The sequence below is a fragment of the Scardinius erythrophthalmus genome (assembly GCF_964197995.2).
Source record: "Scardinius erythrophthalmus genome assembly, chromosome: 13".
Taxonomy (NCBI): Eukaryota; Metazoa; Chordata; class Actinopteri; order Cypriniformes; family Leuciscidae; genus Scardinius; species Scardinius erythrophthalmus.
In genome coordinates this window covers 21,260,814-21,285,670 of record NC_138233.1, presented here as the reverse complement: position 1 = coordinate 21,285,670, position 24,857 = coordinate 21,260,814, and the positions used below count along the sequence as shown (strand labels likewise).

Here is a 24,857-nt window from a genome sequence, read left to right as displayed (position 1 = left end):
CGCGCCTCACACTATATGTTCCCCGTCCAAAGCCACCGGGACACTGTGTGTAAAACGGCCAGCTATCGCTACGTGCGATCCGCCGTATCTAACCACCAAGAGCGCGCGCGCCGCGCCCGCCCCTGAATGTAACTCCTGTGCCCGCCCTCGAGCGCTCACACATACTAACGAACATTTTCGCCCCGACGCCGCCATCGCGCGTCGCGCCTCACACTTTATGTTCCCCGTCTAAAGCCACCGGGACACTGTGTGTAAAACGGCCAGCTATCGCTGCGTGCGATCTGCCGTATCTAAGCACCAAGAGCGCGCGCGCCGCGCCCGCCCCTCCGTTTCGAGCTCTCGAGCCCACGATGCGCGGCGATCGGAGCCCGGAGGCCATTCTGCCCCTGGCTGCACACGCAAAAGCGTGGGAAACTATTCCAGGCGCATCAGAACGGGTGCTAAGCACAGTAAAACAGGGCTATACTCTGCAGTTCGCTCGCCGCCCTCCGCGCTTCAAGCGCGTATCGAGACCAGAGTGAATGGGGAAGTAGCACATCTACTTCGAGCAGAAATACACTTCTGTGCAAAAGGGCTATGGAACCGGTTTCCCCTTCCATGAGCGAGTCGGGCTTTTACAGCCGTTATTTCCTCGTTCCCAAGAAGGACGGAGCACTCAGACCAATTTTGGATCTGAGACGTTTGAACGAGGCTCTTATGAGAAGACCGTTCAAAATGCTCACAACCAGACAAATTCTCGCGCAAATTCGCCCGAGGGACTGGTTTATATCTCTCGATCTAAAAGACGCGTGCTTTTCAGATCCTGATAATACCCCGGCACAGGCCATTCTTGAGATTCGCCTTCGACGGTCAGGTATATCAGTACACGGCCCGTCTGTCGACACAGCGCGCGCGCTGCATTCGACGCCTGGCCGCGTCTCTCCGGCCGGGCAGCACCGTACCTCTCAAAACATTTCAGAGGCTACTGGGTTGTATGGCCTCAGCCGCAGCAGTGCTTCGGCTGGGTCTTTTACGAATGCGCCCGCTACAATGCTGGCTGAATGCCCGAGTGCCTCACAGAGCATGGGCTTCCGGCGGTATTCGCATCAGAGTGACTCAGAGCTGCGTTTCAGCTCTGAAGCCCTGGTTAGCGGCCGACTGGTACCAGCGGGGAGTGACAATGGGAGCTATCTCACACCGCAAAATTATCTCGACGGACGCTTCCACCTCAGGCTGGGGCGCTCTGTTCGAGGGCAAACCGGCTTTTGGCCTATGGTCAGACCGGGAAAAATGCCTCCACATAAACTGTTTGGAGATGATAGCGGTCGAGAACGCGCTCAGGCGCTTCCTCCCATTCATACGGGATCACCATGTGCTAGTCCGCTCGGACAACATGTCCGTGGTATCCTATGTGAACCGACAGGGCGGTGTCAGATCCAGGAATCTGTGCAGGCTGACAGAACGCCTTCTCGTGTGGGCTTACCGCTCGCTGCGCTCGCTGAAAGCCGCGCACGTACCGGGCCACCTGAATGTCGGTCCAGACAGACTGTCCAGGGACAACATTCCCCCGGGAGAATGGTCTCTGCACCTCCAGACAGTCCAGTTTCTCTGGCGCCTATTCGGCAGAGCGGAAATCGACCTCTTTGCGTCGAAAGACAATGCTCAATGCCTGAAGTTTTATTTGAAGAGCGAAGACGCGCTGTCCCAGACATGGCCCAGCCTCCCGCTGTATGCTTTTCCTCCGATCTCCCTGTTGCCACAGGTCATTTAGAGGATCAGAGAAACGCACCACTCAGTGCTGCTTATAGCCCCGCGATGGGAAAACCAAACTTGGTACCCAGAGCTAGTGAGGCTGTCGCACTCACCCCCATGGCCGATCCCGGTGAGAAAGGATCTCCTCTCCCAAGCCGCTGGATCGATCTGGCATCCCCATCCAGAGCGCTGGTCGCTGCATGCATGGGTGATCAACGGATACCCGTTGACCTGTCAGAAGGGGTCGTGAACACGATCACGCAGTCTAGAGCCCCCTCCACGAGACGGCTCTACGCGTCTAAATGGTCGGTGTTTTCTAAATGGTGCGCTACTCAAAACCTGGATCCGCGCGCATGCGGGGTTCCGCGGGTGCTCTCCTTCTTGCAAGAGCTGTTGGAAAAGGGCAGATCCCCTTCCACGCTCAAAGTATATGTGGCCGCTATTACAGCGTTCGCTGAGACGACGCTCGGCCGGGCAATGGGAAGGAATGAGCTCATTATCCGCTTCCTCAGAGGAGCTAGACGGATGAACCCCCCGCGGCCCCCCTCGGTTCCCTCGTGGGATCTGTCCTTGGTCCTTGCGGCCCTAAAGGCTTTTCCCTTTGAACCGCTTGAATCCGCGGATCTAAAGTATCTGTCGCTTAAAACCGTTTTTCTGATAGCTCTGTCTTCAGTCAAACGAGTGGGTGATTTGCACGCGCTATCAGTTAGCCCTGCATGTCTCGAGTTCGGGCCGAATGACTCGAAGTCATTCTCAGACCGAGGCACGGTTACATCCCCAAAGCGATTGGAACCCCGTTTAGGGCACAAGTTATTTCCCTCTCGGCTCTGCCAGCATCCGATGGTGGGGACAGTGATAACCTCCTATGCCCTGTCCGGGCGCTGAGAGTTTACATCACGCGCTCCGCCGCTTTCAGGCGTTCAGAGCAGCTCTTTGTTTCCTTCGGCGGACGCACCAAGGGTCTTGCCGCCTCGAAGCAGAGCTTGTCCAGGTGGATAGTGGACGCGATAGCAGCAGCTTATGCCTCCAAACACCTGCAGTGCCCTCTGGGCATCAGAGCCCATTCCACTAGAGGCATGGCCTCGTCGTGGGCCTGGTCCAGCGGAATTTCTATCCACGACATTTGTATGGCGGCGGGCTGGGCCTCCCCGTCTACATTCGTGAGGTTTTATAACCTGGAAGTTCCTGCCCTACAGGCAAAAATATTGTCAGTATAAGTGACATGTATGCTCTGCCCAGCTCCCGTGTGCAGACTACGTTCATATGCTGGCGCTATTCTGGTAACTACTCAGGGTGAAGTGTTTGACTCAGACCGGCTGATCCGTTCTGTTTCCTATTTCCCGTTACGCGCTGTTATCGGTGCTGGCCCGCGCTGCTGGCCGCCCGCATTATTCTCTGCCGCGTGGGAATTTTTCTCTTCATGTGAGACCGACTATGTCGTTTTCTCCTACCCTTATGAGTGCTTATGTACTGTTTGGGCTCGCTCCGCCGGCCCTACTGTTGTACTGCTATGTTTATAGACCGGCCGCGCCGCTCTATTTCATATGCTGCATGAAGTGCATGTACTACGCTGGCCCGTCTCTCGACCGGCCACATTTTCCAGCAGAGTGTTTTCCCCGGTTCCCCTGGGATTCATGGGCTGGATGCTCGGCGCACACGGCGTTGACAAAGGGTTCCCGATGCGTAAGCTACTTACGCAATACGAGAGAACCTCTCGTAAGAGAACGTACTCGGTTACTAACGTAACCTCGGTTCTCTCTAGAAGAGGGAACGAGTATTGCGTAACCTGCCGTGTCGCGCCACGAGCTTTTGCGCTTCAGACTGCGAAAACCAGAATTTTAGCCTGTGAGCGCTGAATATATACACGCTGGCCACGCCCATTCTGACGGTTAGAAGGGCGCGGAGGGCGCGAAGCCCTCATTGGTTGCCGCGTTCATAGCGCTCACCGATAGGCTTAAGCAGTTGCAGCCGAGCAGCCAATGAGCACGCTTATACAGCCTGCCTAGGTCTGTCGGCTGCTGCACTGCGTTGACAATGAATACAAAATTAAGGATAATTTTTTGGCTTCAGATCTCGAAGAAAGAAGACTTTCCGATGCGTAAGCTACTTACGCAATACTCGTTCCCTCTTCTAGAGAGAACCGAGGTTACGTTAGTAACCGAGTACGTTCTTAAGTAGCACCAAATCATTGCAGGGTCTAGAACGGAGCCAAGAAAGAACCGCTTGCGTCAGGGGCTGGGGGCGGGGTTACTGTGACCAACAAGACGAATAGAAACTTGTGACCGCCATTTTTAAATAGCAGCTAGTCGAGCTAATAGCAGCTCGATTATAATATCCGTCTATGTAAGTTACGGCGAGCTGCACGAACGCGTTGGATTCCGATGTATTTTTGCAAACCCATGAGCATCCATAGTATTGCAACGTCCGTTATTGTTGATGGCTTGTTCGAGATGCACCGGAGCGGCGAGGACCGATCGGAGCTGCGGGAGTGTTTGGAGAGCATACGACTCCTTGTGCTTTTAGATCGCTATCGCAGTGCTTTGATGTCATGCGGCGATCGATCTGCGAGAAGCCGATGCATCTCGAACAAGCCTGGAGTGTTTGTGTTTGGCGCTACCGCACTAGCGGTTGCTGGGCAACATGAGACGTATACAGTGACGTAAGATCTGGCTCTGTTGTGGCTCTCTAGCCGGTGGAAAGGCAAACCGGTTCTTAGTAAGCTCGTCAGTCGAACCAACTCTGAACCAGCTCTGGCTCTGGCTCTGAACCAGCACCCGGTTCTTGTTGGTGGAAAAGGGGTAATTGTGACATAGGCGAAATAATGTTTGGGCCCCCGTGTCTAGAATGCCTATGCATAAATCTGGCACTGGCTTGGAGCAATAGAATAAAATTTACTATAAACAAGAGAAGCAGTGGCCTGTGCTGTGATTTGGAGTCTTTGTAATTAAAATGACCCCCTTCCTAATGACAAAAATGAAGTCTAAAATAAAGACACATTGCTGAGAAGAGTAAACATTTAAAATTCGGACCTAAATTGAGTAAGTGGGCAGAAGAATGTCATTATATAATTAAGTCATGAGTGGGCTGAAATGATAACATTCTGATGAGAGCGGCTGGCCTTGCAATGAATCCCAAGTGATGCAAAAAATTTGTCTGTCCCTCTAATCTAATCCCTTCATGACATAGTGAGGCAGGAAGGCAGAAATATGATCTAATTGCTTCTTGTTGGGTTAATTTGCAGTTTATATACAAAACATACTTGTTCTCGTGCTCATTAGAGCAATGAGAGCAGGCCTTGTTGTTGGTGTCGCCCGGTCGTCCAGCCTAATTGCATCTGACTAATTAACGCCTATGAAAATCGACAGAGCTGAATGAATTGAAATTAATCACTTCACAATCTCCTCTCCAATCAGAAAATACTTGCAAACACATCTTGATGATGTTAATTCATGAAAGAAACGCTAATTACAAGACATCCTACCTGGCAGTGTTTACTTTAGTTAGAGGCCACAATAATGTTTGCAAGACATACGGGCCTCCAAGTGGCCAGAAGCTTCGAAGAGTAATGATGCGGCAGAGAATGGAGTGATGATTGAAATGTTAAACAAGCAACAGGCAATGTGCTTGAGATGTCAAAAAGGAAAAAGCGATCTGAACTTACAAGGCATAAAAATTCAGATATCTATATAAAATTAGAGTGTGGACTACTGCAAGAAAGTAATTGTTACTTTCGCAGGGAGCTAAGACAATTGTGCAAGAGTGAAGATTATGCTAATTTGTTCCAACGTCATGGAACGCTACATGCTGAGTGAAGACGAGAGTGATGAAAGGCCACACAGAGTGAAAGATGGCACAGATTATGCAACTACTGCTCCAATCAGGTTACACCGCTGGAACCAACGACTGTACATCTAACTACAATCTAACAATTCTTTCTTCATTTTTGTAAGAGGGAATTTGCAAAAACAAGGTTACCAAATAATAGAAACGGTTGCTTATGTTGAAAAGTTGTTCATACCAATATCTGCATCGAAGGCTTCTAGTCGTGCCACGTACGTCCCAGGTTGTGTATTCTGAAAAATGCTCACATGATGTGGGTCCGATGTGAATTTGGGGGCATTGTCATTAACGTCACCAACAGTGATGACCACAGAAGCTTGGCAGAAGCGATTGCCCCCATCCACTGCACGCACAGTTAGGTTGTACACATCTGTCATCTCTCTGTCCAGGGTTACCAGCGTTTTCACTACACCTAGAAGAAGAATACAAAAATGTAAACTACCGTTTAAAAGTTTGGGGTCAGCACTTTTTTTAAAGAAATTAAAAAACCTTACTTTATTCAGCAAGGATAAAGGATACAGAAAGGACAATAAAGACATTTATAATGTTACAAAAGATATACTTCAAATAAATATATATTTAATGTAAATATACATTTTTCTTTTAAATTAGCATTTTTATCAGGCTCATGTGTTAAGGTTCAGTAATTTCACTTTAATGCCAATAAGTTTATTAGTCAGTTATTGAAATTATTATTTTCAAAAATGTCACTGATAAGGGTCAAATTAAAAACATGCTCATTTCAAAGAAAAATGTCAGACGGACTTAGAGTTTTTTGCATATGAAGTCTTCAAATGCTGTTCTTTCTTATTTAACAAGAAATCCTGAAAACAATTTTTATCACTGTTTCCACAATGAATAAAAATAAGAAATGCAGCAAATCAGCATATTAGAATGATTTCTGAAGGATCATGTGACTATGAAGACTGCAATAATAATGCTGAAAATTCAGCTTTGCCATCACAGGAATAAATTACACTTTAAAGCCTATTCAAATAAAATGTTATATTAATACAATTAAATGCATATTTTGATCAAATAAATTAAGCCTTAGTGTGCATAAGGAGACTTCTTTCAAAAACATAAAAAAAATCTTACTGAGCCCAAACTTTTGAACAGTAGGCTAGTGTTTACGATACACTAATATATACTACATGTCAGCAAGAGAAGGATGGGCTCCCTCTGTTGAGTCTTGCTTACTGCCAATGTTTCCTTCTGCTTACCTCTTAGAGAGTTTTTTCCTTGTTACTGTCATGCTTGGCTTGTTCACTTAAAGTTTTGAGGGATTATTTTATGTAAAGCGGCTTTGGAACAATATGTATTGCAGAAATCGCTATTCACATTGAACACTGCTATAAAGTCAATAACGATCAGGACTGATAATCACAAGGTTGTGGGCTTGAACCTAGAAGGGATTGATTAATGAGCTACTGCCATTATGTCCTTGAATAAGATACTTAACCCCTTGCTTTAGATACAATTTAATTTTACCTGTTTTGGTGTCAACTGTGAATGATTCAGCTCCGCTGCCACTCAACTGGTACGTGATTTCCGCATTTGACTGGATATCTGCATCAGTGGCCGAGACTTGAAGAATTTGTCTTCCAACAAGTGCATCTTCAGGAACAGTTTGCGCATACACATCCTGAGAACAAAAGTGGATTTCAATTTAAAGTGACTGAAGAAATGGGTGTTATCTAAAAAAAATCATCTGTGAAAAATGTGCATATTCATTAAAAGTTCTCTGCACAATCCAGAATAAAGAGCTCAGGGGCTAATGAATATACACATCATGCCTTTTCACAAACAGGACTGTTGTCATTTGCATCAAGGACAGTGATCTCTACGGTAGCCTTTGACTCAAAGGTTCCATCGGTGGCTGTGATGTTTAAAAGATAGAAATCTCTCTCCTCCCTGTCCAGGGTTTTGCTGACAGCGACCACCCAAACACCATCTGTGTGCTTCACATCAAACAGGCCCTGCGGGTCTCCACCTGAATACATTAAACAAGGAAAAATTAACTTTGGTCTAATCAGAAATATTTAATAAGGAGATTAGCAGTCAAATCATCATGCATTTAGCGTCATTCTAAACATCTTGGGGATTTTCATTGTATTTCTAGCTGCATACAAGATACTAATCAGGCGATGTAATGAAACTGAGGACAATAACAAGATGCTCTGAATATCTCTAATCAGCGTCGGTATTATACAGAACACTCATATACATATCATAGATTATTCATAACATTCAGCAATTGAGCTGGTGGCATTAGTTCTGTAATTTCTTTCCAAAGGTTAATAAACACCTCACAAAATTGTCATGTTGTAATGCCAGTACCAGTTTCTTTAAAGGGATAGTTCACATAAAGATGAAAATTTGGTCCATTTCTCACATCTATCGTATGGCTTTAAGGGTTTTCAAACTGGTACCAGGGGTTGCAAGGGAATTTTAGGGGGCCAAGAAGAAAATATTTTACACCATGAATTTTTTGAATTGTAAAAGTTTAAGTTTTAACATTAAATATTAATTAAATATGTTTAATGCATTTTTTAACTTTACTTTGGAATGATATGTATTGTGAAAAACACTACAAATAAATCTGAATAAAATAAACAGAACTGAAAATGTTACGCTATGTTTTAGACATTTGCCTTTATAATATGATGAATAATATGTAACACACAGTATCTTTAGTGAAATATATATCTTAGCATTTAAGCAAGTGTTGCTTTAGAGGACTTATTAGCTAAAATAATGTACCATTGTATAGAAAAGAGCAGTCTGGACATTCTTCTTACAGGAACAATAAAAAATTACAGGGCATGAGAGTAAGGCAAATAATGACATTCATGGTGATTTTAATCTCACTAGTTTTACTTGGTAGAATGGACAGTGTACCTGTGATAAAACAGCTGAACCTCCTGTTGATCTCCTCACTGTCAGAATCAGCACAGTTGAGAATGGTGATAACTGTGCCTGGTGTAGATTCATCTTCTCTCACAGTACCTTTAAAAACTGCTTCAGCAAATAATGGAGGGTTGTCGTTTGAGTCCACAACTGTCACTTCTACAACAGTAGAGCCTGTCATACGTAGCCCTTGGGCTCTGTCTGTGGCAACCACTGTGATTCGATATCGGTCTGCCTTTTCTCTGTCTATCTCTGTGAGGGTGGTTATCCAGCCCGTCTCACTGTCCACAGCAAACATCTCCAGAACATCAGGGTGCTCCTGGATTTCATGCAGAGTATAAGTGACCTGACCATTCAGCCAAGAATCAAGATCAGTGGCCTTGACTTGCACTACAGAAGTCCCTTCTGGTAGGTTTTCAACAATATATGACTGGTAGGGGAAGGACTCAAATTGTGGACTGTTATCATTGACATCTTTGAGATGGATACTCACATCTATAGTTGAGACCATTTCCATGCCATCTTCAACGTCTCGGACCTGCACTGTAAGCTGATACCATTTGATAGTTTCATAGTCTAGTCTTTTTGTGAGTGCAAGCTTTCCAGTACTGCTGTCAATAGCAAAAACATCATCTTTGTTACTCTCTGGGGTGTTCCCTCCAACAAGGCTGTAGATCACAGACCACTCATTCTGGGCTTGAAAGATATCCATCTCAGTTCCGACAGCCAGGTCTTCTGAAAGCTCCAACCACAGTGACGGCTCTGCAAACTTTGGGATTAATGCTTCAGGGGGAACTATTCTAATTGAAACAGGAATAATAGATTGCATTGGTGGGTTTCCAGAATCTTTAGCCTTCACAAAGAAGGAATACAGGCCAGTTTCCAGTTCAATTAGACTTTCCTTTGTGACAATTGCACCACTAAGTGGATGAATTTCGAAGTGCCCTGAATCAGAGTCAGCAGTGTAAATGATATCAGCATTACTTCCCTCATCTTCATCTACTGCTGATGTTTTGATCACAGTTGTACCACGGGGAGCATCTCCTGGCACAGTAACTTTATATTCTGAGAGCCTGAATTTGGGTAAATTGTCATTCACGTCAGAGAGAATTACAATAACAGTACAAAAGCCTAATCGCCCACCGCCATCTTTAGCCATTAAACTGATGCTAATCACTTTCTCTTCTGGGTTTTCTCTGTCAAAACCCTCTACTGTGTGAATCCAGCCATCATCCTTGATGGTAAATTTATCCCTGGCGATATCATTTACAATGATGAAAGTCAATTGACCATATATCCCTGGGTCATCGTCAAAGGCTTCAACTTGTCCAACCAACGTACCAACTGGAGAGTTCTCAGGGAGCTCAATAAGATACTCATCCTGGGTAAATGATGGGCTTTGTCTATTCTCAGCCATCACATAGATGTTTGCTTCAGCAGTACTTCTGAAAACACCATCAGTTACTGACAAAATTAAGCTGTAGAAGTGCTCAAGAGACTGTCGGCTGATGTTGGCAATCACAATTTCTCCACTTGACGCATCAATTGCAAATAAATTGTTGTCATTTCCAGACAAAATAGCATACTCCAGCTGTCTGGTTACACGGCTGTCAGCATCATATGCTTTAACACAGGTCACAAGCTTCCCTGGAGAAGAAATCTCACTTATGGTGGCATTATAAAGCTGCTGTGCAAAAATAGGTGGGTTGTCATTAAGATCAGTTACATATATAATCACTTGGACCTCAGCAGACAGCTGAAATGGTCCACCATCAACAGCTTTTACAATCAGTTCATGCTGCAATTGTGTTTCATGGTCCAACAGTCCTGCAGTCCAAATGACTCCACTCTCAACATCTATTCTGAAGTGATCTGAGGTGGCTCCATCCTTTTCATACAACTGATAAAACAATACTGCATTGCTTCCTGTGTCAGAGTCCATGGCTGCAACTTGTAACACAGAGGCTCCAATTACAACAGATTCAGAGATGCTAATATTATACACTGCCGCTTCGAATTTGGGTATGTTGTCATTGACATCTTCCAATATGATATCTACAAAAACATCAGAGTTGGCCCCGGTTAGACAGTCTGTTGCCTGGACACTCAACCGATATGCGGGGTGAGCCTCATAATCCAATGGCTGGATGACTTCAATAAGTCCAGAATTGAAATTAATGTTGAACTGATTGAATGGGTTTCCTTCACTGATGCTGTAGACTGCACAATGTCCTGCAGATTGATTGGCCATGACTTGGAGTATAGAAGTACGAACTTTCACATTCTCAGGGATTACAATCTTGTAAAAAGGTCTTTCAAACACTGGTGTGGCTTTGTTTACCACTGAAATAATGACCTCTGCTTTTGAGAACAGCGGTGGGTTGCCTCTGTCTTGTGCAGTAATGTTAATGATGAACTTGCCAACATTTTCAAGCTCTAGAGGTCTCCTAAGAGATATTTCTCCTGACGGGCTTACTTGAAAATATTTATCATGCTTGTTCAAATAGTATGTAACCTCAGCATTTCTGCCAATATCTTTGTCCAAGGTGGTCACCTTCCCGAAAACCGAACCCACGATTTTGTCAATCTGAACAACGGCGCTATTGGGCTGATCTATAAAGACAGGGGCATTATCATTCACATCCTCAATGTGCACTCGCACAAGCACATGGGCGGTTCCATTCAACCTTGACTCTTTTGTAACCTCCACAACGATTTCAAACAAATCCTGCTCTTCGCGGTCAAATGGGATGCCTGTGGAGAAAAGCACTCCAGATGTGCGTCCTATTTCAAATTTACTGTTAGGGTTAAGAATAGAATAAAACAAAGGCTCGTTGACTCTATTTCCAACTACAGAGAGAACTGCCAGGGTCTTCTTCTCCGTTGAGTTTTCTTGCACATAGGCGGTGACAATTTCCTGAGTGAACTTCAGATTGTGACCTTTATTATCTTTAACATTGACTTTCACAGTTGCAGTGCCAGTAAAACTTCCATCAAAAACCCGGATTGTCAGTCTGTACCTACTCCGCATCTGTGTGGCATTTTGCACAAAAATATCACCTGAGGTTGGATCAAGCAGGAATTTTTTCCCTATGTTTCCATCTACAAGTTCAAAACGTAGTTTGGTGTCTGGCAGTGAGTCCTCATCTGTAGCCTTTACTGTTATCACTTTAACCCCTTTGTAGGTTGGAAGGAGGAGTGTTGTCTCATATGAATCCTGAGTGAATTTTGGAGCACAATCATTGATGTTAATGACATGTATAGTCACGTTGGCAGTGTTTTGAGCAAACAAACGTGGCATTCCAGTGTCATGGACCTGAACTCTGAAGTTAAACACCTTTCTCTGCTCATAATCCAGACTACTGAGAGTTTGAATAGCTCCAGTCCCAGAAACGATAGAAAAATAGTTATGAGCGAATGGCTCCATAATCTCATAGACAAGCCTGGCGTTTGACTGCTGATCAGCATCTGTTGCACGAACAACAAGTGGAACATTCTGAGAGGTCAGAGCCAGACTTCTGACAACAGCCGACTCACTGATGAAGCCAGTAAATTCAGGTTGAGTGAAAACAGGATTATTGTCATTTTCATCCTTTAGATGAATGTTTACTGTGACACTGCTCGACATTTCAGCCATGTCCGAACCTTGCACAATCAGTTTATATGACGAAAGGGTTTCAAAGTCCAGTTTTTTCCTTGTGATGATAGCGCCAGAGTTTGGATTGATGTCAAACACACTGTTCGCATTTCCCTCTTTGATCTGATAAATGATGGTTGATTGACTGAAGGCAGAGACTAAAGTTACAAAACTTCCAACAGGGACAGATTCACTGACTTCAGCCGATATTGAATTGAAGGGGAACTTCGGCTTGGTATTATCCGAGATAGTGACTGTGACCTGGACGCTTGTAACCACACTGAGAGGAGGTTCCCCTTTATCAGATGCTTTTATTAACAATTCATATTGGTCTCTGTATTCACGATCAAGTTCCCTTGCAACTGTTACAATGCCTGAAGACTGATCAATGTTGAAGGAATTTCCATGATTTCCTACAGAGAATAGTATAGTGAGAATAGAGAGCTTAAAAATAGAGCAATTACATCTGATAAAAAAATGCATTATTTGTAGTATTATTTATATTATTAATGCACTGCTGTCTTTTAGAGAACTATTCATAAACTAAATAATTTTTAAGAATTGTTTTTATAAATGCACTTGTCTGGAACACTTACCCTGTGGCCGATTTTCCGGCATTCCTCTGGACTGGCTTTGAATAACTAGACTCATCATGGTGGAACATACTGAGTCATCAGCCATCCAAATACCAGTTATTTTATTATTTAACCTACCTCCCAAAATTGTTTTTATGTATGTCTCTTTGTTCATATGCATATATATATATATATAAATATGTGTGTGTGTATATATATCCTGTGAATGATTAGATGATTCTACCCTTTCGGGTTGGCTCTTCATTAGTAACTACAGCATGGAATCATGATAACTAGTAATGACTCAAGTGTTAATGCATACTTTTATAGGACTTACAAATTATTTGGATCCGTATTCTAAAGTGAAGATCATGTTAACTAACTAGTAATGACTCAAGTGTTACTACATACCCCTATAGGAACTACTAATTATTTGGATCCGTATTCTAAAGTGAAGATCATGTTAACTAACTAGTAATGACTCAAGTGTCTCAAATGACTCAAGCTATAATAAAATAACTGGTATTTGGATGGCTGATGACTCAGTATGTTCCAGTACTCACCATGATGAGTCTAGTTATTCAAAGCCAGTCCAGAGGAATGCCGGAAAATCGGCCACAGGGTAAGTGTTCCAGACAAGTGCATTTATAAAAACAATTCTTAAAAATTATTTAGTTTATGAATAGTTCTCTAAAAGACAGCAGTGCATAGGCTAATTATTGACAGCTTTCCCAAATCATAAGTCTGCTACGCTATTACATATTTATAATTAGTGTACAGTATCTAGCAGTAATGTTAATCTAGTGCTAGTAATTTGTCCTGCATTAGTTATTAATTAGTTTTGCATGAATTGTGAATTTTTTTCATTATTTCTCTGGGAAGTATTGAAAAATAGTAGTTATTGATTAGTTATTAGTGAACTACCACTTAAATCTGTAAAAAAAATCAGTAGTTCTCTGTGAAGTATTAAAAAATAGTAGTTATTGATTAGTTAATAGTGAACTACCACTTAAATCTGTGTGCTATTACTTACTAATTAGTTAATCAGAGTTACTTGTTAGTTAATTGTAGTTACTAGATTGTTAATATTGTGTTACTCATTTGTTCCTGTGTAGTTATTCATTAACGAAGGATCCGTATTTTAAAGTGTTACCAACTTTTCCAATGATTTGACAGTGTTAGTAGAGATAAGCTGTACCTGAATCTATGTTGTAGAGGATCTCAGCATTTAGGCCTTTGTCTTTGTCCAGAGCAGTGGCCTGTAATACCGATGAACCAATCGCAGCTGTTTCAAAGACACGGGCGGCGTACTGAGAGCTGGTGAACCATGGTACATTGTCATTACTGTCCTCCACATTAATGATCACTCTCACAACATTCCTCTTCACAGGCACACCTTGATCTCTAACCTGGAATAAAAAAATAAAAAAATGACATATATTACCAGCAATCAGCTGTTAAATGCAGTGTGGTTTTTATGCAGTTTTTCCTAATACCTAGTGTAATGGACAAAAGAAGTATATAGATGGCCTTACCATTACTGTGAGGATATGTCTGTGCATGGTTTCATGGTCCAGTTTTTCAGCAGTGTACAGAAAGCCTGTCCCAGGATCAAGACTAAACTTCTTCAGGCTAAATGAGTCTGTGCTGCTCAACAGTGTGTAGGATAATTTGTTCTTCTCATCTTTATCTGTTGCATTTATTTCCAGTATCTTCATACCAGGCTGGGTTTCCTCTGGAATACTTATCTCATATTGATTTTGGCCAAACTGGGGGCGATGTTCATTTGTGTCAAGAACTTGAATTATGACCTGTTTAACAAAGCACAATCCACACAGTACATATTTTGAATATGTATTTGTTAAACATATGTTATATTATTATTATTATTATATTATATTACTTACAATATTTTAAGTATATGATTATTTATATTACCGGTAACCATAATATAACAAAGGGAAAAATCTAGCTGCTTTAATGAAGTACTCCTACTTTTTTTTTTAAAGTTCTTCCAGTCAAAATCATTGCATATATGTCCAAAATCCACACTTAATCATATTTAGATTTACATATTATTTTTGGAAGATGCATGTTTACTCAAGCAAAAATAACGTACTCAGTACGTATTATTTGACCTTAGACACACATTTATTAAATATTTAATTCACACAGACCCTGAAACTGCCCACAAGTAAGAAGCCCATTATAGGATGACAAACTGTACAGAGTGCAATCTCCAGGAGGGCAATGCTCTCTGCAACAGGAGAGATGGACTGAGGGCTGAAACAGAGCTCTCTTTTAAAACATTACTCCCTCTCACATCATTCTTTGCCTCTGGGTCTGCTCACACTGATGGATGAGTCTCGCACTGTGACCTGATAAGGCTGGCTGGCTTGGCTGATACATGCAGGTATCGCCCAAGGAGAGGTATGTTCACACCATGACAAAAGGACAGTGGCAACTTATACATTAGAAAGACAGCAGTGAGCCTGACTTCAGCTAAGTGCGCCCAATAGTATCACAGTATGCAGGTGCCAGGGCACATTCCAGCTACTTGGGTTATCCTTCCTCTTTTTTTTAACATGTAATTTAATATTTTCTATTAAGCTTAAACCTGATATTTCTATATGTCATGTGTAGTAAGATAAATGAGTGAAAGTTATACTAAGACACATGATCAAAAAGATTAAAATATCAAGCATTTAGAAAAAAGCTAAATGATATGTTTCCTTTGTGACAAATTTAAACCTGGCATTCATTGTGAGACATGCAATCTTTTTAATTTTAAACTCTTTGCAATTTGAGCAGTGGCGAAATGCATAGGTAATACTAAACAACAAAATAATTATCCTGTCAGAATACAGATCCACGCGTACACAATCTGTCAAAGCAAAGATGTGCATCATTTTCCTTATCTCTCCATCCAACTGATCCTATTTTACAAATGCATGGGCAATTTCTTAGTAAGTGCCATTAAAGACAAAACACCTGAGTGCTGATGGATCTTGTTCCATCTGTTGCTTCAACAGTAAGGTTGTAATTTGACTGCCATTCAGCATCTAGAGCTCCAGCGATGATAATTGTGCCACTCGCCTTCTCCACATCAAAGCGGTTGTCAGCGTTTCCACCTTTTAGTACCAAAACAGACAGCAGCCACATATTAATGCTATTCACAAACAGGCAGAATTTTTGCATAATATAGAATTTGCATTAGCTATTAAAGTAGCAAACGTTCAAAGTAAATATTGTGCAAGATCGCTTCCAGAGAATATGAATTCAGAACTCTTTCTGGTATGTGACAGGAAATAATGCAAGAGCTGTGAGAAGAAAGGAAATATTTCAATTTATCAGCAGATACCTGCTGTACAGTTCAGGTCACAAGACATCTGTAGAATGTGAAAAACTTCTTTAACATGTGTGACTCCTTGTGAAGCAAGAGAAACAAGAAAAGAAAAGCAGATGAGCCAGACAAGGCGGCGGCAGAGGGGGAAAAAAACAGTTGAAAGCTGATTAGGGCAAAATCAAGGTTGGGTTATTGAAGATTATCTGAACATTGAACTTTAAAGAGCTGAAGCATCAAGAATGACTAGAGATTAAATAGCAAATACAATTCTGCCACCATTTATTCACCCTCATCTAGTTCTTCTAACCCTTATGATGTTCTTTCTTCCAAACATAAATGGAGATATGTAATGATGTTTTTTCCCCATGCAATTACAATGAATGGGAACTGAGGCTTTCAAACTTCAAAAAGCACCATAAAAGTATTATAAAAGTGATACATACGTGACTTGTGTGATGTCTTCTAACCCATTCAAAGACATTTTGTGAGGATTAAACTGAAGTTTAAATGAAATGAATTCTGTCATCATTTACTCACCCCCTGTGTGAGTTATTAGTAAGAACGTTGAAAAACAAACAACACTGGAACCCATTGACTATCATATATGGACAAAAACAGAGACATTCTTCAAAATATGTTTGTCTCTCGAGGCCGAGGGCCATGAGAGAACGGCGCGAGGCCAGTGGCGTGATTGAAAATGAGCGACACCTGCGCAACGCACCAGTCTCGTATCTCTCATGGAGGAGCGGAAGCATAAAGGAGGACCGACTACACTACAGTGAAGATCGAGAGAGGCCAGGCCTGGATTTATGTTGTGTTTTGTTATATGTGACAGCAGTCATCCGCGAGGGGCTGTTGTCTTTACTTTCATTTTGCATTTGTTTATTTTACGTTTATTAAAGTCTTTGAATGTTCGCCGGTTCCCGCCTCCTTCTTCCCACAACATCTAACCTTGCTACAGTGTTATTTTTGTGTTACAAAGACGAAAGAAAGTCATCAAGCTTTAAAACACATTAGGGTGAGTAGATAACAGAAATTGCATTTTTATGTAAACTATCACTCAAAAACACGATAGAAGTAACAATGTCCATATTTGTTCAACGTATATTTGTTCATTGTCCAACAATGTTCATTTGTCATCAATTCTGGAGTTTAACTCACTGGCTTTTTATAGCGTTTAACAGACCACTGGAGATTAATCTTATCAGTGAATAACAACTTAAAATTTAGGTGTTCTTCACTTAAAGCTACCATATGACTTCAGTAGGCTTGAAATGTATCGGATGAGTGTAATGGACACTTTCATGGAAACATTAATGATGCATTTGTGTCTGCTTTGAAGCTTGGAAACTCCTATACATTGCATAAAATCCAGCATACTTGTATTAAATAACTCATGTTGTGATTCACTGAAGAAAGAGTCATATGGGTTTGGAATCACATGAGGGTGCATAGGTGGGTGGAAATATTAATTTAAGGCTGATTGTAGAGCTTTTGATCTTTACCTTTGATCGTAAACCATACAGGAGAGTCAATTGGCTGAGCGCTGATGACTCCCACCATATGGGCAACTGGATCATTCTCCATCACAGAGAATGAGAGCGGAATCTCCTCAAACGCCAGCAGTTGTTTAGCCAGCTTAGGCTTTGGAATCCACTCTATGTGCAACCGACAGATGGACGACTTTGAAGGCTTTCCATTGTCTGATGCTTTAATCTGCAAGACAGCAATGTGAGTGTTTTCTCCTGTTTTTTTGACATAGACATATCAAGAGTCTACTTTTTAAGGATGGTAACTGTATGGGGCATACTGTTTTTGTTAACTGTATGTCAATGGGTGATTTCTGTCACAATATTTACTTAATTTAATTATCAAAGTTAACAAAATTCTCTATCATTTAGAAGCTGCATTCCAAATCCACTTGGATCAAAAATATTTTGTGTCCATTCATTCTGAAGCAGCCAATACACCTCCATTAAGGAATTGAAATAAACGTACTGTGAGAATATGATACTCCCCCGCTGAAAAAGCCTCTTTGGAGAACACAAACCCAGTTGTGTGCTCAATGGAGAATTTCCTGTGCTCTTCACCCTCCTCGATTGTGTATGAGATATCAGAGGAGGGACTCTCATCTCTGTCATAAGCAATCACTCGATAAATTGGCTCCCATTCGACTGCCTCCGGTCGTTCCACCAGCTTGATTTTAAAGGTCTTTTCCAGAAACTGGGGACTGTTGTCATTTTCATCCAATACGTTGACTATCACACGAACCGTTGTAGACTTGGTTGGACTGCCATCATCCGAAACAGTGATCTGTTTAAGAATAAAAAACAGATCTCAGGCCTGAGCGCTTGAGAAACTACTGCCAAAACAAACATGAGAGAGGCATAATAAAATGTATTCAATTAAAGGTAAACTTCAATATCTCTTCAACATGAACAGTTCACCCAAAAATGTAAATTATTTTCACACCATCATGTTGTTTTAAACCGGTATGGTGTCATTTTTGTAATTAAAATTAGAATGTCTCAAAAGAGTATTTCATTCATGAAGCAGACCAACCACTTTTATATCCTTTTTAGAGCTGGGCATATTGTCACTTTGTTCTATTGTTGAATGAAGAAAAACAGCATGAAAATTCTTCTTTGACTTCTGTGGAAGTAAATACAATGCAATATCATCAGTTACAGGGTTCAGCAGCTTACTTCAAGAAGATGCTCTGCTTGCTTTTCTCTGTCCAGTTTCCGTGATGTGGTTGTCACCAACCCTGTACAAGAAACGAAAAATGGTACATTTCAGTGAGTTTCTTTGTCTGACTGAGAAAACTTTCTAGTAGTAATAAAAGATTCAAGCTGTTCTCCAGACAAAAAAAAGGGAAACATTCAGGCTTTACAGATAATACTACCCTACATTTTGTGTTCTTTTATGTTGCATTCCTTCAAGTATTTTTTTGCAAAAGAGAAAAAAACTAGTCATAGTTTATGTAATATGTTCTCTGTTCCTGGAAACGCTAACTGAACATTCACAATTATTCTCCAGAAAAACATTGAGTTCTCAATGTACCAACTAAGTTCAGTTTGTTCAATTGACTTTGGCAGCGAAATCCTTTGAAAAACTTTTTTTCTTGCACTGTTGAGACCTTAAGCTGAGCTGACTGTGTGGCAAGTAATTTGGTGGAGGAGAAATCAATTGGCGCGTCAAATTAATTAGCTGCATTCATTACTTGTGCTGCTCAGTGAATGTAATTAACCAGCTGGTGTGAATATCAATGATGTTTAAAAACTTCAGGAAATATTTCATGTCAAAACGTATTTTATGTTCAGAAAATGTGTTATTTACTTGTACATTTGTGAACATTAACATGTTAATGCTCATAAATTTTTCTCCCTCTCAGGTATGAACATCACTCAAATTTTACAGTTTATTTATGTCTATTGATTGGTGTATATATTCAAGTACAGGTTAAAATGTAAATTGTGTTCCCAAAATGTTCAAGGTGCTCCTTGTTGCATATGAAACACGAAGGGCATTGCTTTAATAACACAGTCCCATTTTCATCATCATAATAATAATAATAATAATGCTAACACTGAAATAAATGTAAAAAATATGTCAAATGTAGGCTATTTGAAATTCATTATTTACATGTTTAAAACACAAATCCACATGCTGGGATTTAGCAGTTTTGATCAGAGGCATCTATTTACCTGTCTGGGAGTTGATGGCAAAAAATCCCTGTGGATTTCCACTGGTTATTTTATATGAGAGATCATCACTTGATTCAGAGTCCAGGTCAAATGCTTGGATCTGGATGACAGAGACGTCTTTGGGAGAGTTTTCCAATACAGAGGAATAGTACACAGGCTCTGTTGTCAGTGGAGCATTATCATTGACATCTTGAACCTCGATGTAAACCTCCACAAATGAAGAAAGTGGCACAATTCCTTGGTCTGTAGCATAGACTGTAAGCCAGTAATGATTAGTAGTCTCACGATCAAGGGTCTCTTGTGTCCTTATAATGCCTGTGACAAAGAAAAGAAGAAGGAACATGTTGCACTACATGAAGCACTTTAAACATTTAGACTGAGACAGCACCAACGGTGCTGCTATAAAATCTTGTCACATGGCACTGGGAGTTTTGCATTGCAAACTCTAAAGTCTAGATAAGGATGAAGCCACCATACATAACCATACAAAGTAGGAACGTCTTATACATTGCTAATAATATTCTTTTTAAATGAAAAACGTAGGCTAATCAACATACAGTAGAAGCAACGAATGAATCTATTATCTATCAGGGAAATGAGAATTCATAACATAACATTTGCATAAAAGAATAAATGTGTACAGGGCAGACATTGTACATAAAATATTGAGTGAATAAGAGGGTAAGGGGAGATGAGGCAGTTCTTTTTGTTTCTCTGTTTGGCAGTGTCTGCTTTCACGCTGTGGGCTTTTTTCTAAAGGTAGCGGTGTGGCTTCTACAACTCAGTAAAACTTGATAACCTCCTTCCTCAGGGTGAAAGTGCCCAGCAAATCGCTCTTTGTTTCTCCCTCTTATTCTCTCTCTCTTTGTCATTTGGTCTCTCTCACGTCTTTAGATAGCACTATAGTACAAATAACAAAATTAAATCATTGTTGTTTGTTAAAAATGCATAGAGTGGACCCAAAGAGTATTGGACACTTTTTTTATAGGCATGAAGAACATATTAATAATTTAAATATTATAACCCTCTAAATAAATAACCCTTTTCCACTACAAAGAACCTTTTGTGCAATGGAAAGGTTCCATGGATGTTAAAAGTTCCTCATGGATTAAGAATGTATAAATTCAGTTCCCCTCAAGTTCACACAAGTGTCCTTGCAGAGTAACCACAGATGTAGTTCATCACATACTGTAAACTGTAACCATCATTTTGAACAATAATGAAATATTTTACTTGAAAACTTCAATTACATTCACAATGCAAATAAATATATGTTTAAATGTTCAAATACTTTTTGGAGCAATCTCTCCTCATTCAATACAGAATAACAAAAAGATGACTATGAAAATAAGCCTCCATGGTATGCTCATTTAGCTTAGTGTTTGTTTGTCTTTAAATTTAGTGTGTAGATTCCTTAATACTACTGATGATTTACTTACAAATGTTTTGAATTAATAAACCCGATAGACTAATTTAATAAATGCTTTTCCTTTAAAAAAGCAATAAAGAATACAAATTAGCTTACCGCTCTGATCATCAATGGTGAACACTCCAAGGCCTGAACCGCCTCGTAAGGAGTAGCGAACTTCTCCATCCCTGCCGCTGTCCTCATCATGAGCTGTAACTTTCATAACAGAGGTGCCAACTGGGACGTCTTCACTCACAGTGCCCCAGTCCACAAAGAATGGGAAAGAGGGGCGGTACATATTCTCATTAACATCCACGATCTCCACTTGAATGAAGCAGGATGAGGATAAAGGGTTTGGCTTGCCTCTGTCTTTGGCCTTTGCTGTCAGATTATGTACTTGTCTTGTTTCGAAATCAAGGGTCTGAGAGACGTACACAGCCCCAGTCATTTTATCCACCTGAAAGTTTCCATCTTCCCCATTTGTTAGACTGTATCTCACCTGTCCAGACAGGCCAAGGTCAGGATCGTGAGTTTCAAGCCAGAGCACCAAGGTGCCCACTGGAATGTCTTCTCTAACTCTGATATGGTATTGTTGGGGTATAAATGTAGGGGCATTATCATTCACATCCTTCAAATTAATGTGTAACAACACTGTTGATACCATTTTAGGCTCATCAATTGCTGCATCAAAAGCAGCCACCCTCAAAACAAACAACGGATTGGCCTCTCTGTCTAACAGCCCATTAACAGTTACAATCCCTGTTTCCTCATGTATGACAAATTTGTCAGTTTCAGTAAGAAACGAGTACCTAACCATTCCATTGACCGCTAAATCTTTATCTTTCGCTTCAAGCTGAATGATGTCTGTTGCCATAGCAGTGTCCTCACTTATTTCCACTGAATACTCACGCTGAAGGAACTCTGGACTGTTGTCATTGACATCCAAGATGTTAACATCTAAAATATGAGATGACGATTTCTGCGGTAAGCCGAGGTCATAAACAGTGATGTTGAGAGTGTAGCTATCTGTTGTTTCTCTATCAAGTTGCTGGAAAACTTTAAGCCACCCTGTGTCAGACTCTATCGTGAAGCGGCTATCAAAATCTCCCCCTGAGATCACAAAAAGCAATTTCCCATTGAAGCCAGAGTCTGAATCGACAGCTCTGAGGAGTGCTACGCTTGTCCCTACAGGAAGGTCCTCTTTAACTTCTATTACAGTAGGAGTGGACTCTATAAACTGTGGAGCGTGGCGGTTAACAGAATGGATGTCTGCGAATTCATCCTCTGCTTCTTTCTGACTGTGTAGTTTAGAGCCAAAAAGCAGCAGCCCTGCTAAAGTTCTCAGAACACCGGTCTCTGCACATTTGGAGTGGACATGTTTGAAAGCATTAACAACTGTTAGATTTAAGAACATAGGAGTACTTGATATTTCTCCATCGCTAGCAGTTATTTGCAGGTGGTGGAATGAGTGTTTCGCGGCATCGCCATCCCTCAGCGACTTTTTAAGTGTCAGCACCCCAGAGCTGGAATCCAATTCAAAAAGTTTCAAGTTATTACCAGTGTCAATTCTGTACTGCACTACGCCGAGATCATCGGCATCAATGGCAGACGCCACTATTATTTGTTCACCAACCCCTAGAGTTCTTGGCACAGTAACATCACAATCGATATTCTCAAATTGCGGCTTATTATCATTCAGGTTGGTGAGAGTGATTGAAACCACAGCCTCTGCCTCACGGCGGAAAGGGGAGCCCCAGTCTGAGGCTCGAATCTTTAGGGAGAATTTGCTTGGCATTATCTCATAATCTAGATCCTCCGCGGTGCTTATGACACCAGAGAAATAATCCACTTCAAAAGGCTGTTTGTTCACATTGACAATACTGTAGGTGACATAGCCATTTTCTCCGTCGTCTTTGTCATGAGCACTGACTGTTAAGACGCTGGTCCCAATGGGCACATTTTCGGCGACACTGGCTTCAAAATGAGATTTTTGAAAGGTTGGGGTGTTGTTGTTCACGTCACTTACACTGACAACCACCTTGGTCACTGCTCGCCTGTCACTGGTAACAACATCAAATTCATATTGACTGACCCTTTCTGCTTTTATAGGTGTTGTGGTGGTAATAAGGCCTGTGTTTGGATTAATAACAAATGGATTCTCATGTTGTTGCATTTTAAATTGTAACAAGTATTTAATCTTAGAATGTTTCTGTACAGTTTTGACCATAACAACAGGAGAGTGAGGAGGCGCAAACTCACTGAGACTAACTCTATAGATGCCCTTCTCAAATGCAGGAGTCTCTGAGTATTCACTGGGTGGTCTCACCCTCACAACTATGGCTGAGGAAAACTTTGGAGGATTTCCCTTATCTTTAGCCTGCAATGTAAGATTGTACCCAAAACTATAACCCTCCCATTCCACTTCCTTGATGGCCTTGATCATGTATTCTTTGCCCCCAGGGTTTGTTCTGAATGTCTTGAACTGCTGGAGTGGATCTCCAGCTACGATGCTCAAAGAGGCAATCTCGCCGTTCTGCCCTTCATCACTGTCCTCCACAGTCACACATGCATAAGTGGGATCCCTGGTTGCGTTCCATGGAGTTAAGGGGACAGCTGTGACGACAGGTGCGTGTTCATTGGCCTGCAGAACGTGCACCTTTAGCTTTGCTGTGCTACTGCTGCTGCTACTCCCATAGAGCTTAAGACCTCTGTCCACGGCCAACACATCAATCTCATAAAGAGCCACCTCAGAGTAATCCAGCTTGCCTGCCAGAGTTATAACCCCACTAGTAGGATGAATAGCGAACATGTCAGTCCACTCTTTGAATCTGAAATAGTACTCTCCGTTGGTGCCTGTGTCAGCATCTGTGGCAGAAACTCTGCCTATGCTTGTTCTGATGGCTAAGTTTTCAGGTACAGAAAAACTGTATGTAGTCGGTGAGAAAAGAGGTCTGAGATCATTCGTGTCCAGAACTTGTATTTTAACTTGTGTTTGTGCCTCAGCACCAGTATGTCTTTCAATAGCATTTACAGACAGTAGATAGTGGTCTTTTACTTCCCTATTGAGAGTGGCAGAATTCCCTCCTCTGGTCCTTATTCGCAGGAAACAGAAATTACCCAAAACATACTTCTCAGCTTTGAATAAATTATCATGGTCTCCGGATTCTATTAAGTACCAAATGTCCCAAGACTGGTTCGCCATGAAAATGCCCATTTTTATGGGGCATTCAACAAAGGTTTTTGCAGCTGAATTTTCGAATATCATTACATTGTAAATTGGATGAGTAAACTGAAAAGGCAATGCATCATCTAGTTGCTGGGCACCTAAGCAACTCCACATACACAGCATTACAAGATGGTTAATCCAGGATTTACCCATTGTGACACAGGTGATTACAGAGCCAACTGAAAAAAAGAACAAAGCAACAGGTGGAAGGAAAAACTGTAAATATGACATTAAAATAAATAATAATTTATCAATTCAACCCCCATGTGAAATTATTTAACCCTGTAAAGCCTATACTGTATCATATTTTATACGTGAATTTATAAGGCCTACTCAACCTGATCAAAACTTTGTTTTCTACATGTCTTCTGTCATCTGATTGATAGTTTATACATTTTTAGCAAGTAAATGGCATTTTAGTATAATTCGAAAAATGTCCACCTTCAGGTCTTGGTCACATGTTACTAATTTTTTATA

At 41.4% G+C, this 24,857-nt stretch overlaps 1 protein-coding gene across 1 annotated transcript in view; it reads right to left on the bottom strand.

Moving 5' to 3' along the window:
- fat1b (FAT atypical cadherin 1b) overlaps positions 1 to 24,533 on the bottom strand; it is a gene marked incomplete at both ends in the record, with an annotated part of 39,928 nt that extends 15,395 nt beyond the window's left edge. The window contains 13 exons of the mRNA XM_081382101.1: positions 5,750 to 5,983; positions 7,063 to 7,216; positions 7,368 to 7,564; positions 8,473 to 12,531; positions 13,892 to 14,102; positions 14,229 to 14,504; positions 15,685 to 15,824; positions 16,055 to 16,120; positions 17,545 to 17,755; positions 18,038 to 18,352; positions 18,745 to 18,806; positions 19,747 to 20,061; positions 21,272 to 24,533. Coding sequence (XP_081238227.1) covers positions 5,750 to 5,983; positions 7,063 to 7,216; positions 7,368 to 7,564; positions 8,473 to 12,531; positions 13,892 to 14,102; positions 14,229 to 14,504; positions 15,685 to 15,824; positions 16,055 to 16,120; positions 17,545 to 17,755; positions 18,038 to 18,352; positions 18,745 to 18,806; positions 19,747 to 20,061; positions 21,272 to 24,533 — 9,502 coding nt within the window. The remainder of the gene's footprint in view (positions 1 to 5,749; positions 5,984 to 7,062; positions 7,217 to 7,367; positions 7,565 to 8,472; positions 12,532 to 13,891; positions 14,103 to 14,228; positions 14,505 to 15,684; positions 15,825 to 16,054; positions 16,121 to 17,544; positions 17,756 to 18,037; positions 18,353 to 18,744; positions 18,807 to 19,746; positions 20,062 to 21,271) is intronic.
- Positions 24,534 to 24,857: the final 324 nt, after the last annotated feature.